General features: G+C 38.5%; 1 protein-coding gene across 1 annotated transcript; it reads right to left on the minus strand.

Moving 5' to 3' along the window:
* Nucleotides 1–3,213: 3,213 nt before the first annotated feature.
* Nucleotides 3,214–6,247, minus strand: nkapd1 (NKAP domain containing 1). The gene is given in 7 exon segments (XM_046862798.1): nt 3,214–3,735; nt 3,738–3,888; nt 5,083–5,136; nt 5,220–5,360; nt 5,444–5,532; nt 5,618–5,692; nt 6,142–6,247. Coding segments are annotated over 6 exon segments (729 nt in total). The 5' UTR covers nt 5,687–5,692; nt 6,142–6,247; the 3' UTR covers nt 3,214–3,510.
* Nucleotides 6,248–17,576: the final 11,329 nt, after the last annotated feature.

Here is a 17,576-nt window from a genome sequence, read left to right on the forward strand (position 1 = left end):
GACAATAAGACAAAAAGTATATCATTATTACAGATATTTCATTATAATGTATCATTTTTTATGCCAAACCATTAGATTGACATTTGATTTACTAATGACTGAATGAGTATTTATAAGAACCTACATTTAATAACATTTTATTTGAAATGATTTTCAGTAAGTATTGGCATAATAGAAAAACAACCTTCTGTAAAATATGATACATGTTTTGGGAAATTTTGTTGATAAAAAGTTTACAAAGAGGAAGTTCAAAAGATTTCCCAATATATGTAAAATTCCCCCACATGCCTTATAGGAAATGAACACTGATCCTTTGTTTACATTTGCCACTTCATCTGGTGAGGAAAAAAAACTCCACTGTGGAATGGTGTCAATGATATCGTTTGTATCTGGGTTGCCAAACATTCACAATAGGCCTGAAATTAAAACAGCACAACAAAACTGTTGCCTTCAGGCCATTTTAAACTTGCTCTGATGTGCTATGATCTGGAATCAATTCGGGTAAATTCCATAACATTTACATAATGGTTACACAATGTTTACATAAAGATTTAAACAATTTATTTTATATTTTGTTATTTTTCTGCCTTGCTACATCAATCTATAAACTGAATATTGAGAGAAATATTCATACCATTTGCTATTACACCTGTCTGGATTTCTACACTTTCATTGGAGTTCACTGACTGGACGTGAATTGGAAATGCAGGAAAGAGCAAAAACCAACCCATGGGGTCTGCCTGCAAAGCTCAAAGACAGGATTGTTGTAGCACACATCAGGGACAGGATAAGAAAAAATAAATAATGTTGCTTTGAAGGTTTATAGGAGCACAGTGGCCTCTATAACTGAAATGGAAGAACTTTGGAACAACAAAAACTCTTCCAGGAGCTGGCAGCATGGCCAAACTAAGCAATCGGGGGAGAAGGATCTTGGTACGAGAGGTGATCAAGAACTTGGTGATCACTCTGGATAAGCTCTAGAAATGATGTGTGTAGATGGAAGAAACTTGCAAAAGATCAAGCATTACTGCAACACACCATTAATTTGGGCTTTACAGCCCTGGGATCTGGGAAACCTTGTGCATCCCTGGAAAGCACAGGAAACAAAATGAATAAATAAATAAATAAATAAATAAATAAATAAATAAATAAATAAATAAATAAGCATTTCAAGAAAGCATTTACGATCTTTTGACTATGGCTTTGTATCATTTTCCAGTACCAAATACCTTTATAATGATATTTGCACAAAATATGTTGTTTCCAAATACGTTTTCCACACAAGTTTCAATATTAAGCCCGTTGTTGTTTATGAATAGGTATACATCCAGTGCTTTTGCTTCTTTTCTCTCACTGTATCCATTTAGGACCATTTCCCCTTCCATAAGAACATCTGATTTCAATTAGTTTTACTATTTCACTTTACTCAGGGTAGTACTATTCAGCTTCACACAGATTATACCCTAATATAGAATGAATAAGATTGTTCTTTATAATTGCAAGTTTGTTCCAATGAGCTAGTGACTCCCTGAGGTGGCATAGGGAAGAAACCTTGAGAGGAACCAGACTCAAGAGGGAACCCGTCCTCATCTAGGTGGCACTGAATGTCCATTTATCACAGCTAAATGTTGTTGAGGTATACATTGACGCTGATCAAATGCAACATGTAGTCTTGAGTCATTGTAGCAGAGTGTTGACATTAAGTCCAAATCCATCCTCAAAGCTCCTAAGTTGCTCCTTAATTTCATGGATCCCCAGCTGAACAAAGTGTACGCCAATCGAAAAGAACCTCATCCGGAGGTGGGCTGGGACGAAACGGGCAGATCCGAGGAGAGGAGACAGGCAGGAACACTGATCACTGGTACCTCGGGAGCATGTTTAACTCATGCTTACTACTACTATGAAAATAAGAATAAAGGTTGTTGTACTCAGGCTCTGACCAACAGCAGAAGTGTTTCACTTGTAGGCCTGCTGTCTGGATGTGTCACACTTCCTAACATTGGCTCACCATCATTACTCAGCATCCGATGTCTATTTTCCAATTCAGTGCACCAGAACAGTACATCTCTACATCCCAAAAAACAGCTCGCACTAATGCACCCAAAATATGACTCATTGGCCCTTACGTGAGCTCAAAGGCTGAACTGTTTCAATGAAAGAAACTCCTGTCATTTTAGTTTCTTTACACCTTCACTAAAGCTGTTGCTACTGATTGGTGGTTTGAAAAAATATATATTTGCAGTAACAAATTCAAGAAGTAAACAAGAAATGAAAACTTAGCAAATAAATTATCAGACAGACGGATACAACCAATCAAAGAGTCCGGCTCTTCCCACAGAGCAGCGATGCCTGTTAAGTGCATTTTGCAAAAAAATACACAAAAAAAACACAAAGAACATAATGATCACACTCCATTAAAGCTGTGTTTCAACTGATTTGTTTCCATCTTCGGATCATGTGATAACTTGATGACTTTTCTCTGCCAGACACTGGAGAAATGGCCAGTGTTCCTTACCATGGACACACAATGTTCTCTAGCCTAGATGCAGCGTGTTTACACGTGAAAGCGTTGACCAGTGATCCGGATAATGAACCTGAGACCACACGTAGCCATGGCATGTACGACATTCTGTTGACACGAGATCCCAAAAACTCAAACGGGAAATATGCTACGAAAAAATACTCTAATGAACATTTCTGTATAAAAAGCCATAGCAATAAAGAAATAAGCAAAAATAAATAAACAAATCTATGCAATGTTCATTGACGCAGAAATGAGAAACTGATAAATACATACAAAAGAAAAATGCATATAAAGGCACTGCAACGTGCATAGTTAATTCATTAATTGTCATAAAAAGTACATTTAACAAAAACCTCATGCACACTAAAAAAAACATTCTTATCACTATTTACACAATGCAACAGCGCCACCTTCTGGATATCTTTTATAGGCCAAATTAGCATGTATTCCTACTCATGATTGGATGCCAGTTTATTGTAGGCTACACACACACACACACACACACACACACACACACACACACACACACACACACACACACACACACACACACACACACACACACACACACACACACACACACACACACACACACACACACACACACACAGTATAAGACCCAAGCTCAAGCTCGAACCCAGGATCCTTGAAGCTATAAAATACACAATAGAAAGCACACAACACACCAGTTCATTGTCCCAATGTACTCGGGAGATTCTTTATCATCCATCTTCAATTTTGTTATTTACCATAATATCATAAAATACCTGAGTTTTTGAGTTTTAAAGAAATTGTTCCAGCAAAAATGTATATAAAAACGTTATACGGTGACGTGTCTGATTCAGTAAAACGATATAAAAACCAAGTTTACAGCATGAGTAAAAATAACAGTAAGTTCCATCAAGTAGTGAGGTATGAAGATCAGACTGCACGCTAATGAAGGCATCTGATAAAATGACCCACACAAATGATCATGGTGGAGCGAGTCATTCCTCAGAGCTCTCCTCCGATTTTTCTTCATTCGCCGCTTTCCAGTTCTTCCTTTTCTTCCTTTCCGGCTTTGTTTGCGTGTCTGTTACGGGTCTGTGTCTTTTCCTCTTTGCCTTTTCTCGCCCTTTGTTCAATTCGATGTCCTCTGTGCTGCTGTCCTCATCGGTCGCTTTGCGTTTGTGGGCCTTTTTCCTGCGGTGTTTGCTTTTGCCGCATTTCCTCTTACTTTTGGCGCCGTCGCTCGCGCAGCTCTCGGACTCCGAGTCCGACCCTTCGGTCCTCTGCTTCTTTTTCTTTTTCTTTTTCTTTCGCTTAGAGGATTTCTTATTCTTCTTTTGTTTTGAGCATCTTTGTGTTTAGCATCACGTGATTCCCTGGATTAAGAGGAAAGCACAGGTTCAAGACGTGTAATAATCGTACAAGAACATTAGGTTTAAAGATGAAAATGGTTTATGCAAGTGCCGTTTATTACAGGTGGTCCCCAAATTATGATGGAGAGGTGTTACAATGACCCCATTGTAACTTAAAAACTTTCAAGACATGACCTAGCCTACCCAGGATTCTTAAAGAATGGTGATCGATATAGGGCCGTAATGTTTATAGGTCGTTAAATTATTAACAAATTACAGTACACAGTTTAGCAAAACAGCAATTTTATACGGCAATAAAAAGTAGAGAAGAGGTAAAATTGCGCTTTTGCACAAAAAAAAATAAAAATACGCACTCGCAACGAAAATCTGTCGACCGCTGGTGAGAGTAAGGCATCTAACAAGGCGAGAGATGCGTACATCCTGGCAGCGTCCCGACGTATCGTACAAAAGATTAAACGCTGTGCGAAAAAGTGCAGTTTTTTTTTAATTTATCCGTATCGGCATGATCTAAAAAATCATAAGTCAAACCATCGTAACTTGGAGACTACCTGTATTCAAATCAAATATTATAATTTGACAAATTATATTACATTTTTTTAAACAAATTAAAAAACAATATATATATATATATAGATTTTTTGTAAAAAAAATTGTAAAATATATAATATATTTTTTATAAATTTTTTTAATTAACATTTTTTTTTTTTTTTTGCAAAAATTGTCTTGCAGGAACTAAACATCAATTTTGTATGCAAAAATATTCTGCCCCAGATTCATCATAATAAATAAACATACTAAAGAAACACTCCTGCAATCCTTTTTTGATCAAGAACAATGAGCTAGATGTCCCAAAGGTTGTCCATATAGTGAGTGTGTCTGTCTGTCTGTCTGTCTGTCTGTCTGTCCATCCATCTATCTATCAAAGAGAGCTCTCTCTCTCATATATATGATAGATAGATAGATAGATAGATAGATAGATAGATAGATAGATAGATAGATAGATAGATAGATAGATCTCTCTCATTATATATACACAGTATATATATATATATATATATATATATATATATATATATATATATATATAATGTGTGCATGTATGTGTGTGTGTGCATATGTGTGCGCGCGTGTGTGCGGGTGCGGAAAAAAAAAAAAGACAGAAAATGTTTATTAGATAATTGAATTTAAATGACTTGCCTGTCTGACTGAAACTCCTCTGGGTAAAGCTCCTTAAACCCACTATGACCCCATCTGTAAAATCAAAACAAAATGATTAATTCACATCTTAATTCTAGAATTCAACAATTATTGAACTGATTGTTAAAAACACTGACCGGTCCGGATCATTGGCATTAAATTCATAAAGTTTCCGTGTCCAGTAACGAGCCTCTCGTTCTTCCCCCTCAGACAGACACGCGCTTTTGCCATGCGCAGATCCTCCCGACTCTTTCAAATATCGGTCACAGTGCATGCTTCTATCGAGAAGAGAAAACAAAGGTGAGTGTCAGGTATGAGCTGAAAATTACAGTGTGTAGTAAGAAACAAGAAGAACTTGAACCTTGTGCTCCAGCTGTGCTTTGACTCATGAGGAGATGGAGTATGTAGTTGCATGTCCCTCAGCTTCCACATCTCCGACTCTTCCTGGATCTGCAATTATACAGTTATACAATATTAAAAAAATGGGATTGATAAATCTATATTTTAAATCAGGAATAAAGGGTTCATGACGAACCTTGTTGTGGGCGTCTGTGTGCCGGATGACATTACGAAGCAGCACTTTTCCCAAAGGAACCTTCGCCATGTTTACCTACAACAACACAACAAACAAGCACACATTCACTGGGTCAGTTTTCAATGACAAACTCAAGGACACGTCACTGGGATGTTTTGATTGTCAGCTATTTCAAATACACAGAACATTTTCAACACTTTTTCAACATCTGCCTTGGTTTTGCATTCGAAAAGAAAGGTTTCTAAGTAAGGAGGGAGAAAGCTAGAGTTTTGAAGCTCATGTAACGTGGAGATATTTGAGGCTGAATCCTAAATGACTGCTGCTCACTATAAAGGGTGAAGGAACAGGAAAATACAGAGATCAGCACTAACACTAGCTGCTGTTCTGCTCATTTCTCCACATGCTAACAAGCCTTTCATATTCCTTTATGTCTAACTGAACTCCACAATACACAATATCATATGTTTGTATAATACATCATTTATTAAAGACACACAAATATATCCAGCTGTGTTTGTATTTACCTGGACAAGTTGCAAACCACCGAGCTTTTACGTTTCGATACAAACTTCCGTCTTTTTAATGTCGAGTAATAAACGACGCTTGTGGTGATATACCGCCATCTGCTGTCCTGGAGTAGATCTTTATTTCAATTGTTTTGTTTTTAGAGGTTCGAGAACGTAGTGCAGAAAACCTATTGTTTTTGTGGAGATTATTATTATTATTATTATTATTATTATTATTATTATTATTATTATTATGCCATAGAAAGAGACCCTTAGAGACCTAAAACTTGGCCAGATTGTAGAGCTCAATTTGGGGAGAGGTTGACACGTTCTCAAAAAAGCGATTTAAAATAAACTAGTTTTACTATTATAAAAAAAATACATTAACTCAAAATAAAGTATGCAGTAACATATGTTGAGTAAATGTGTTGTGCATGAGTGAAGAACAAAGCACTTCATTTTGGCTATTGCATGTTTTAAAGAGCAATTGGGAAAATAGTATTTTACTATTATTGAGAAATGTGCATAATAAATGTGAATAATAATTTTATATAGCCCCAAAAACAACTCGAAATAAAAAAAATATATAAGTGCGTGTGAAGATCAAAGAACAAAAAAAATGTCATTGCTTTTAAACTACTTACAGGCTTTTCATCAAAACTATATTCAGGATACTCACTATTAGTGCGATTTCTGTCTTTCTATTGTCTTGCTATTAGCTTTATAGTCTGATTAATAAGTGGTCTCAGTGTTCTGACTTTTGAAGCTCTTGGTGGAGAACGGTGCACTGTGACGTCACAGAGGAAACTTATCATGAGTTGTAAACTGTAAATCTCCCTCTAGTGGTAAAGCGTGGAATGGTTACCATAGAAGCGCGCATGGTTACCATAGAAACGTAAACGGTTTGCCGTTTATTGGAGTCGTGAAGCTTAAACACAGCGCCGCACACGCGCATTGATCGGAACAACGTCATTTTATTGTAAATAGCACTTTTCATTCATTTTGATTCGCTGTGAAACATCAGTCCGCGTTTTTAACTATAAAATGGTAGTGAAGGGAGACAGCTGGAGAGCCACGTGTATACATAATATACATAATATACATAAGTTGTTTATACTTATGTAAGTGTATGACATGCATACATACTCGTTTAATTTTGTCTGCACTTGTTTAGTCAGCACTCTCTTGTGACAGCTTTCAATCATTTTCCAAAACCTAAAAATACAAACCACTTTTGAATTGTTTTTCATATAGTTAATATTTCTGCTTTTCTGTAAATGCTTACATAACAGATGATTTAGGAACTGCACATCTGTACATTTTTTAACTTGAATTTGGGCACTTGGTCCCTGAAAAATGTGCAGTTTTCATTATGATTATTATTATGATTATTATTGTTGTTGTTGTTGTTGTTGTTGTTGTTGTTGTAATTGTGTTCAGGAAAGAATAGTTTTGTTGCATTTCGTGCATCTTTGCCTTATCTCCACTGAGGTATGGAACACTGACTCCTAAGACTCCTAATGTTCTTTCACTTTCATTTTCTCTATGCACTGAAAGAAACTTCAGCAAACATCATTACTCATCTTCAGCTTTATCCTTGACAGGGTCACATTGGATCAGGGTTTTTTTTTTTTAAGAATTTATAGTTATTCATGCAGGGAATTGGGACTATTTACTTAACACTGGATGCAGACCAGGAATCCACTTTGGATAGTGCATGTAAAGAACACACGCAAGAACATGTGAGGACTTGAAAAGAAATTTTCCAATGTTTGTCATATAGAAATGTTATAATCTTTGGGGCAGCTTGAAACAAGATAATGGAATGCGATGTATCTGGCAAGGTTTGAAAACTTAAGGTTTTCTTTTTGTAATAGAATTTGGATAGGATAAGAGTTTGAGGCAAACTATACAGGTTTGGTTTTGGGAATAGACTGTTTTTTCCAATATTATTTTTTGTACATACAGTAACGAAAACAACAACAAAGAAGGAATAAAGGATTGGAGTTGATGATGAGCCTTGTTGTGGGTGTCTGTGATCTGGATGCCATTAGGAAGCCGCATTTTCCCCAAAGGAACCTTCACCATGTTCCTTTGCAACAACTTCACAAATACTTTGGACAATACATTTTTTTTATCTGCCTTGGTATTAGATTTGAAAACAGAGACTTTTCTGCAATAGAATTCAATTAGGATAAGCGGATGAGGCAAAGTGAACTGTTTTGAAACTGTAAATAGACTTGGTTTTTCCCAGTATTATAATTTTCCAACTGTATAGTTTTGCTCTTCTTTGTGACAGGATTCACAAATGTGTTGACAGAACAATGGACAATAGAATATTGTGCATTTTGAGATGCTTTTCTGTTTGACATAGTTGTAAAGAATGTTATATTAGCAATTTCCAATAAAGAAAAACCTGACTCATTTGGTAACATACCTGTACGAAACTCACTAGTTCCACGCTGAGAAAAAGAAAGACAGGCAAAATGTCTCTTGTTCACCAAGCAGAGCTTTCTTTTTTCTTTCATTTTCACCCTGGGCCTTTTCCTTTCTGAGGCCCCACTTGAATTGAAACAGAGCGCACTGATTAGTCTCAGCTGCAGGTGTTTAATACCATTGGTTCGTCTGGCTCTGCCTTCCGCTGGCACATACCCCCAGCACCGACTCAGACCAGGGAACCGTCTGGCCTGAGTTGACACCAGCCTTGGCTGCAGCATCCTCCTTGGCCTGGTCCCGTTCCCTCCGCAGCAAAGTCTCCCTGGCATCATACCCCTCTTCCAGCATGGGTTTCAGCACCACTGTAACAAATCCCACTGGTTCTGTGCTGGAGGAAAGAGACAGGCAATAGTTCACCAAGCAGAGCTTTCTTTCTTTACATTTCTTTTTTACAATCACGGTTTGGGACGCCTTTCTATCTTGACATCCACGGTGGCCACACACTCACTGCTGGCACAACACCCATTCACTGTCTTCTCATTCAGAAGAAGGGTGTTACTGTACGTCTAACAGCAAACCAAAAGCCCACTAAGGATTTAACCAAGAATGTCCAAAGTTTTCCATGATAATGTCCTTATTTCATGGACCTAACCTGTCTGTGATAAAACATTAGACTTAGACTTCAGCTCAGCATTCAACACAATCATCCCTGCACCTGATTGAGAAGCTGAGCCTACTGGGCCTGAACACCTCCCTCTGTAACTGGATCCTGGACTTCCTGACTGGGAGACCTCAGTCAGTCCGGATCGGGAACATCATCTCCAGCACCACCACACTGAGCATTGGGCCCCCTCAGGGTTGTGTGCTGAGTCCACTGCTGTTCACTCTACTGACTTACGACTGTGTAGCAATGCACAGCTCGAATCACATTATCAAGTTCGCCCATAACATAAACATGGGGGTCTCATCAGCAAGAATGATGAGTCAGCATACAGAAAGGAGGTGAAACAGTTACAGCCTGGTGTGGAGCCAACAACCTGTCTCGGAACATTAACAAAAATAAAGAGATGGTTGTTGACTTCAGGAGAGCACAGAGCGGCCATTCTCCACTGATCATTGATGGATCCTCCACGAGATCATCAAGAGCATCAAATTCCTTGGTGTTCATCTGGCGGAGAACTTCACTTGGTCACTCAACACCAGCTCCATTATCAAGAAATCCCAGCAGCATCTCCACTTTCTGAGTTTCGCTCCCCCAATCCTGACCATGTTCTGCAGAGGGACCATTTAAAACATCATGAGCAGCTGCATCACTGACTGGTTTGGAAACTGTACTGTCTCGGATTGCAAGACAGTACAGAGGATAATGAGGACAGCTGAGAAGATCATCGGAGTCTCTCTCCCCTCTATCACAGACATTTACTCCACACACTGCATCGGCAAAGCCAAGAGCATTGCGGACGACCCCACACACCCCTCACACACACTTTTCACTCTCCTACCATCAGTGAAGTGGTTTTGAAGCATTCAGGCCGCCACATCCAGACTGTGCAACAGTTTTTTCCCTCAAGCCATCAGTTTCCTCAACAAACAGAACTGAACTGAAACTGTTACTGATCTGTGCAACCCAGACTCAACACACACTCATACTCACTTCACACCTCCATGTCTTCAGCACCACCCACACTATATTACTTCATTATTACAAACTGTTTACATGCTGTTTTTCCACATCTTTTTGACTGCTGCTATTGCTGTTTTGCACAAACCCTTTTGTTTACAATTTGTTTAATTACAAGTACACTCCTGTACTCAGTTCTCTCTTACACACTTCACTGTGTAATATACACTGCACTCACAGGGTTGTGTTAGGAAGGGCAACCAGCATAAAACATGTGCCAAATCAAATATGCGGATCATGAATCAGAATTTCATACCGGACAGTCAAGGCCTGGGTTACCAACGACCGCCACAGGTATCGTTAGCCTACAGAGTACAGTAACAGTGTAGTGGAGGTGAAGAGAGTTTCTGATAGGGTTATGACATGAAGCTGGAAGTTGAAGGGTTGATGATAAATGCTCCACAAGTCGGCTGTGAGATGGAAGAGAAGGAAACATTAAGTTAGATGGAGTGGTAGAGGGTGTACCTAGGAATGAAAGATTGGTGTTTGGGGCAGACTTTAAATGGGCATGTAGGTGAAGGGAACAGAGGTGATGGGTAGGTGTGGTCTTAAGAAGAGAAATGTAGAAGGGCAGATGGTGATAGATTTTGCTAAAAGGATGGAAATGGCAGTGTTTGAAATGGCACACTTTTTTTAAGAAGAGGGAGGATCATAGGTGGACTATGATCTAGAGGATGCAGGAGATGCAACCTAAAGGACATTGGAGACTCTAAGGTGATGTCAGGGGACAGTGTAGCTAGACAGCATCGGATGGTGGTCTGTAGGATGGTTTTGGAGGTGAAGAACAAGAGGAGGAGAGTGAGGACTGAAAAAAGAATAAGATGGTGGAAACTAAAGGAGGAAGACTGTAGTGTGAGATTCAGGGAAGAGGTCAGACAGTGTCTCGGTGGTGGTAAAGAGAAGCTGAATGACTGGGCAAATAATGCAGAAGTGATAAGGGAGGCAGCTAGAAAGATACTTGGTGTGACATCTGGAAATAGAAAGTAAGACAAAGAGACATGGTGGTGGGATGAGGAAGTGCAGGAAAGCATAAGGAGAAAGTGGTTTGCAAAACAGAATTGGGATCAGCAGAGTGATGAGAAAAGTAGGTAGGAGTACAAGGAGATGCAGCAGTAGGTGAAGAGGGATGTGGCAAAAGCCAAGGAAAAGGCATAAGAGAAGCTGTATGAGAAGTTGGACACAAAGGAAGGAGAAAAGGATTTATACCAATTGGCCAGGCAGAGAGACTGAGCGGGGAAGGATGTTTTGCAAGTTAGAGCAATAAAGGATGGAGATGGAAATGTGTTGACTAGTGAGGAGTGTGTGTTGAGATGATAGAGGGAGTATTTAGAGTAGAATTAGTATGGAGGAAGTAAGGCCAGCGATTAAGAGGATGAAGAGTGGAAAGTCGGTAGGACCCGATGACATACCAGTAGAAGCATGGAGATGTTTAGGAGAGATGGCAGTGGAGTTTTTAACAAGATTGTTTAACAAGATTCTGGAAGGTGAGAGGATGCCTGAGGAATAGAGAAGGAGTGACAGATCTTTAAGAATAAGGAAGATATGCAGACCTGCAGTAACTACAGGGGAATTAAGTTGATCAGTCACACCATGAAGTTATGGGAAAGAGGAGTGGAAGCCAGGCTGAGAGAAGAGGTGACCATCTGTGAGCAACGGTATGGTTTCATGCCGAGAAAGAGCACCACAGATGCCTTATTTGCTTTCAGAATGTTAATAGAGAAGTATAGAGAAGGTCAGAAGGAGTTCCATTGTGTGTTTGTAGATTTAGATAAAGCATACAACAGGGTGCCGAGAGAGGAGTTGTGGTACTGTATGAGGAAGTCAGGTGTGTCAGAGAAGTATGTGTGGGTGGTGCAGGACATGTATGAGGACAGTGTGACAGCAGTGAAGTGTTCAGTGGGAATGACAAACTGGTTCAAGGTGGAGGTTAAACTGCATCAAGGATCGGCTCTGAGCCCTTTCCTGTTTGCAGTGGTGATAGACAGGTTGACAGACAGGGTCAGAAAGGAGTCTCCATGGACTATGATGTTTGCAGATGATATTGTGATTTGTGGTGAGAGTAGGGAGCAGGTTGAGAAGAGCCTGGAGAGGTGGAGGTTTGCGCTGGAGAGAAGGGGAACGAATGTCAGTAGAAGTAAGACAGGAGGTGGTGAAGATGGAGGAGTTTAGGTACCTGGGGTCAACAGTGCAAAATATTGGAGAGTGTGTTAGGGATGAGGTAAAAAGGAAGGCTAAAGAGGAGGTTGTGGTGAGGGAAGACAGGTGCAGAAGGTTGGGTTAAAAGTGGCAGATGTAGAGGACAGGGGGTTATGGAGACGGATGATCCGCTTCGGGGACCCCTAATGGGAGAAGCTGAAAGAAGAAAAAGAAGAGGATGATATATAGTTTATTAGCGATAATAGTCTAATAATTTGTACCTCAAACATCCTAAATAAACAGTTTGTTGTATTTAAATCCCCTTTTGAGTCAAGTGACTTAACCCCATTTGTTCCTTATGGTATAAGCTATATGCTATTTCATGTACTTCATTATGCATCATGTTTTCTAAAGCAGTAAATGCACTTGTTTTGTATGCACTCTTTATTGAGAGCTTTAACTTTTGAATGATTTTTTTCCAGTTCTGCTTTTCTGTGATTGCTTAGGCGACAGATGATTTCTGCACAGGCCAGCTGTAAATATGTGACTCAACCAGACTGAATGTTTGGTTCCTGGAAATTCTACATACAGTTTTATTTATATTATTATTATCATTATTAGAGGTAAGTATAGTTTTGTTGCATTTTGTCCACCTTCGCATTACCTCTACTGAGGTATGCCACTGTCTAATGCTGACTTCTGACTTCTAATATTTAAAGTGCTTTCACTTTCATTTTCTTTATGCACTGAAAGACAGAGAAACTTTATTGCCAAACATATTCCATCATTTATCTTCCGCATCTGCTTTATCCTGAACAGGGTCACAGTGGATCAGGGCTTCCATTAAAAAGAGAATAGAAACAAGTTTGTAGTATTTAAAAGTGTTCTAAGATCGTTATTTATGCAGGGAATTGGGATTATTAAACTAACACTGGATGCAGGCCAGGAATGCAAAAAAAGGCATGGAAAAGTCACACAAGAACATGTGAGGACTTGAAATGGTTTATCACGGAATTACATTTGCCACATAACCAATTTGTTAGGCAGATTTTCCCGGTCTCTCACGGATAGCACGATAGACCAAAAAAACTATGGGGAATTGTTTTTATGGAGTTTCATGTTGAAATAATTAAATGCATTAATAAAATTATAATTATTAATTACAGAATAAAGTAAAACGTTAATACAGTACAGTACTGTATACATAAAATGAGAGGTATCTTTGATGATGCCCTCATCCTTTGCAGACTGCATTTGTTGTAAATGTCCTCTAAGATGGGTAGCTGAGTGCCGATAATTCATTGTGCAGTTTTCACCACCCTCTGAAGGGCTTTACGAAGCAGTGCAGCTGCTGTACCACACTGAAATGTAAAAGTTCTCCAATATCCTGTAGCATAAACTGTACTTTTTAAGTCTCCTCAGAAAAAAAACAGGTGCTGTTGTGCCTTTCTGAACAGGATAGAAGAGTTTAGAGACAAGGTGCGATGTGGATTCCAAGGAACTTAAAGCTGGGTACATGCTCAAAAGCAGCTCTGTTAAGTGCCTGAGTGTGATTGCATGTGATTGCCAGCTCATATAAAATGCACAATGACCTCTTTCGATTAATAATAATAATAATAATAATAATAATAATAAAGATGATAATAATAATCATAATAATAAGCTAAACATAAAAAGGGCAAATTCTCCCTTAGCAGCCCATGCGTTAAAAATCAAGTCTTATTATTTAGACTCTTTAATAATGTATAGTATACAGTGGGGCAAATAAGTATATTTGATACACTGCAGATTTTTCAAGTTTTCCCACTTACAAAGATTAGAGAGATCTATAATTTTTATCGTAGATACAGCTCAACTGTGAGAGACAGAATCTAAAATAAAAACCACAAAAAAACACATTGTATGATTTTAAAATCATTAATTTTCATTTTATTGCATTAAATAAGTATTTGTTTACCTACCAACCAGACAGAATTCAGACTCTCACAGACCTGTTACTTTGTCTTTAAGAAGCCCTCCTGTCCTCCAGTCAGTACCTGTATTAATTGCACCTGTTTGAACTCGTCACCTGTTTAAAAGACACCTGTCTACACACTCAATCAATCAGACTCCAACCTCTCCACAATAGGCAAAACCAAAGAGCTGTCTAAGGACACTAGGGACAAAATTGTAGACCTGCACAAGGCTGGTATTGGCTACAGGACAATAGGCAAACAGCTTGGTGAGAAGGCAACAATTATTAGATAATGGAAGAAATTCAAGATGACTGTAATCTCCCCCGGACTGGGGCTCCATGCAAAATCTCGCCTCCTGGAGTATCAATGATCCTGAGAAAGGCTGGGTCTTCCAGCATGACAATAACTCCAAACACACAGCCAGGGCAAGTAAGGAGTGGCTCTATAAGAAGCAATTTGAGGTCCTGGAGTAGCCTAGCCAGTCTCCAGACCTGAACCCAATAGATAATCTATGGATGGAGCTGAAACTTTGTGTTCCCCGGCAACAGCCCAAAAACCTGAAAGTTTGTGTTGAAAATTTACCAGAAGCTACCAGATACACAAACCAATTCATTCTGTACTCTGCATTCCCATAATTTGACATTTAACACAATTCGCTTTTCTCAGGATTTTCCCCACAAGCTTTGAAACTGAAATCTGGTTTCAATCAGCTGATCCAGGAGTCACAAACCCTGCAGTTTGGTCAGTGAGCTTGGTTGTTCCTGTTTCCTCTTGCTACTCCCCTAAATCTTTTTGTGATCTTTTTGTCCAGTGACTTTTCATGTGCTTATTTCAACACCACCCATAATTATGACAAGCCTTTGAAGAACATGAACCATGTCACGTAATCAAGTTCCAAAAAAAGACCAACACTTGTTATATGTTTTAAATTGTCTCTGTATTTTTCCTCTTGCAAAGCCAGGGTTGGAAATTACAATTTAAAGAAAATGCAGGAAATTCAGTTTAGAGCACACAATTTCAAATAGTATTGCAGAAATTTTGGTCATAAAACACAACTTGTTGTGTCCATTTACAAACAGGAAACAATGTGCCTGAATAGAATCGAGAACCTGAAACAAAATGGTTCACTAGGGCAAACACAACACAGGTTGTCACAAGAGTCAGTAAAATGATGTTCCTAGGAATTTTCTCACATTTAACATTGAACATAATATATTTCAAATATGTGAATTATTGTTTTTTTTCCACATATTTATGCCATATGGCCAATGCCCTTATCCAGAGAGACTTACAACTATCTCATTTATACAACTATACAGTTGATAGTTAAGGGCCTTGCTTAAGGTCCTCAGCTCGGCATGCTGAGATTTGAACTTGTGACCTTCGGGTTAAAACTCCAACATATTAATGTCTTAACCACTGAACTACCTGATATATTTATGTAAATATATTGCTTTGCTTCAGTTGTGCAACCGGTGCAAAACCTGCATCTGCAGCTTTGTTCATCGTATGATAGGCTGAGTTGATTTTAGCGTGTGTGGTACAGAAACATAAAAGCCTGGGACATTGCATTTTTGCGGTCTTGGTTCATTGCTGAAAAAGAGAACTTTGAGGTTTTTCTGAAAGGGAAACAAGCTTTGAAGCTTTAATAGTTTCTTGATTGAAAATGAAGTGACAAGTGAACTTCGTGTCCACCATTCTAAACTGAAAACTGTCCATCGAAAATAAATATAAATCTTTTGTTAACAATTATGTTGTATATATTTATCATTTCAATTCTTTGTACTGAAATAAGCATTAAGCTGCTTTTGGATTACCCTGGCTATTTATTTTATATTTTTGGCTATTTTACCATTACCCAAACAGCTATTAGTACACTGTATTATACAATTGTCTAATAAAACAGTGCAAATATACATTGAAGTAAAGAAAGATTATTTTTTAAATACTGTGTATCAGAGTCAGGCAAGTTATCCGGTACAGTCATCAATCAAGTCATATGTAACATGTTATTCTATGTATAGTAATACCTGTTGCACATATTAGGCAATGTAGTAAATTCAAACTAATATAGGAGAGATGTTCTTGGCTGCAGAAGGTCTTCAATATGTTACCGTGGAAGCATGCATAGTTTAAGCTTGTGCATGGATTACCTTGATATATATACACTATATAGACTTCATAAGATTCATATGCATTTTTTGAATCTCCCATTACAAATTTAGTCCTCGTTCGCTGTTATAATATCCTCCACTCTTCTAGGAAGATGTTCCACCAGATTTTTGAGTGTGTCTGTGGAGATTTGTGCTCATTCAGCCACATGAGTGTTAGTAAAGTCAGGTACTGATGTGGGGTGAAGAGGCCTGGGGTGCAATCAGTGTTCCAATTTAAGGTGTTTAATAGAGTGGCAGCTTAGTGATTAAAATGCTGGGATACTGTTTGGAAGGTTGGCGGATTACACCCTGGTATCGCCAAGCTGCCACTCTTGGGCCCTTGAGCAAGGCCCCTAACCCTCTGTGCTCCAGGGGGTGCTGTATCATGGCTGGACAGGTTCTGAACAAGCTGGGATATGCGAAGAAAATAATTTCACATGAACAGTATAAGGATCCATACGTTGAGATTACAATTCAAGATGCATGAAGGTAAATATGGACTATAGTTCATATAAACAGTTTGCTACAGTGACTTAGAAATACAATCAGCCTGAAGAGTTTTACACTCGAGTCCCTTTTAGTGAAAAGTTGATAACCTCAACAGTGATTGAACTACTGTATAATGAATGGATATTCAATGTGACCCAGACGAGGATGGGTTCCTTTAAAATCTCATACAATCTCAGTGAGTTTTTCTTTGCCTCTTCCACCACTGGCTAAGTGATTAGGGAAAACATTTTTCCATTTATATTTGTAATCTATTTCTGGAAAGCTGCTTTGGAACAATGTCCACTGAAAAGCTCAATATAAATAACCAAGAATTGAATCGAATTGACCTTTTTGTTCACTTCAACAGTTTCTTAAATACTATAGAAGATTCCTCTCAAACAATTACACTAATTCCCCAAAAATCATAAAATCAATTTGACAGTTTTTTGTAGAGTCGTTACTAAATACTGAATACTGAATACTGAATACGTTAAAGGCAATCATGGCCAAACACGATCGAGTTAAAAGTACTCGGGTTTAATCGTGCCTATCCCTGGTTAAAAAAAATAATAGAAATGTCTAGAGAAATCAATAATTATACAG

Source organism: Silurus meridionalis, chromosome 12, assembly GCF_014805685.1.
Source record: "Silurus meridionalis isolate SWU-2019-XX chromosome 12, ASM1480568v1, whole genome shotgun sequence".
Classification (NCBI taxonomy): Eukaryota; Metazoa; Chordata; class Actinopteri; order Siluriformes; family Siluridae; genus Silurus; species Silurus meridionalis.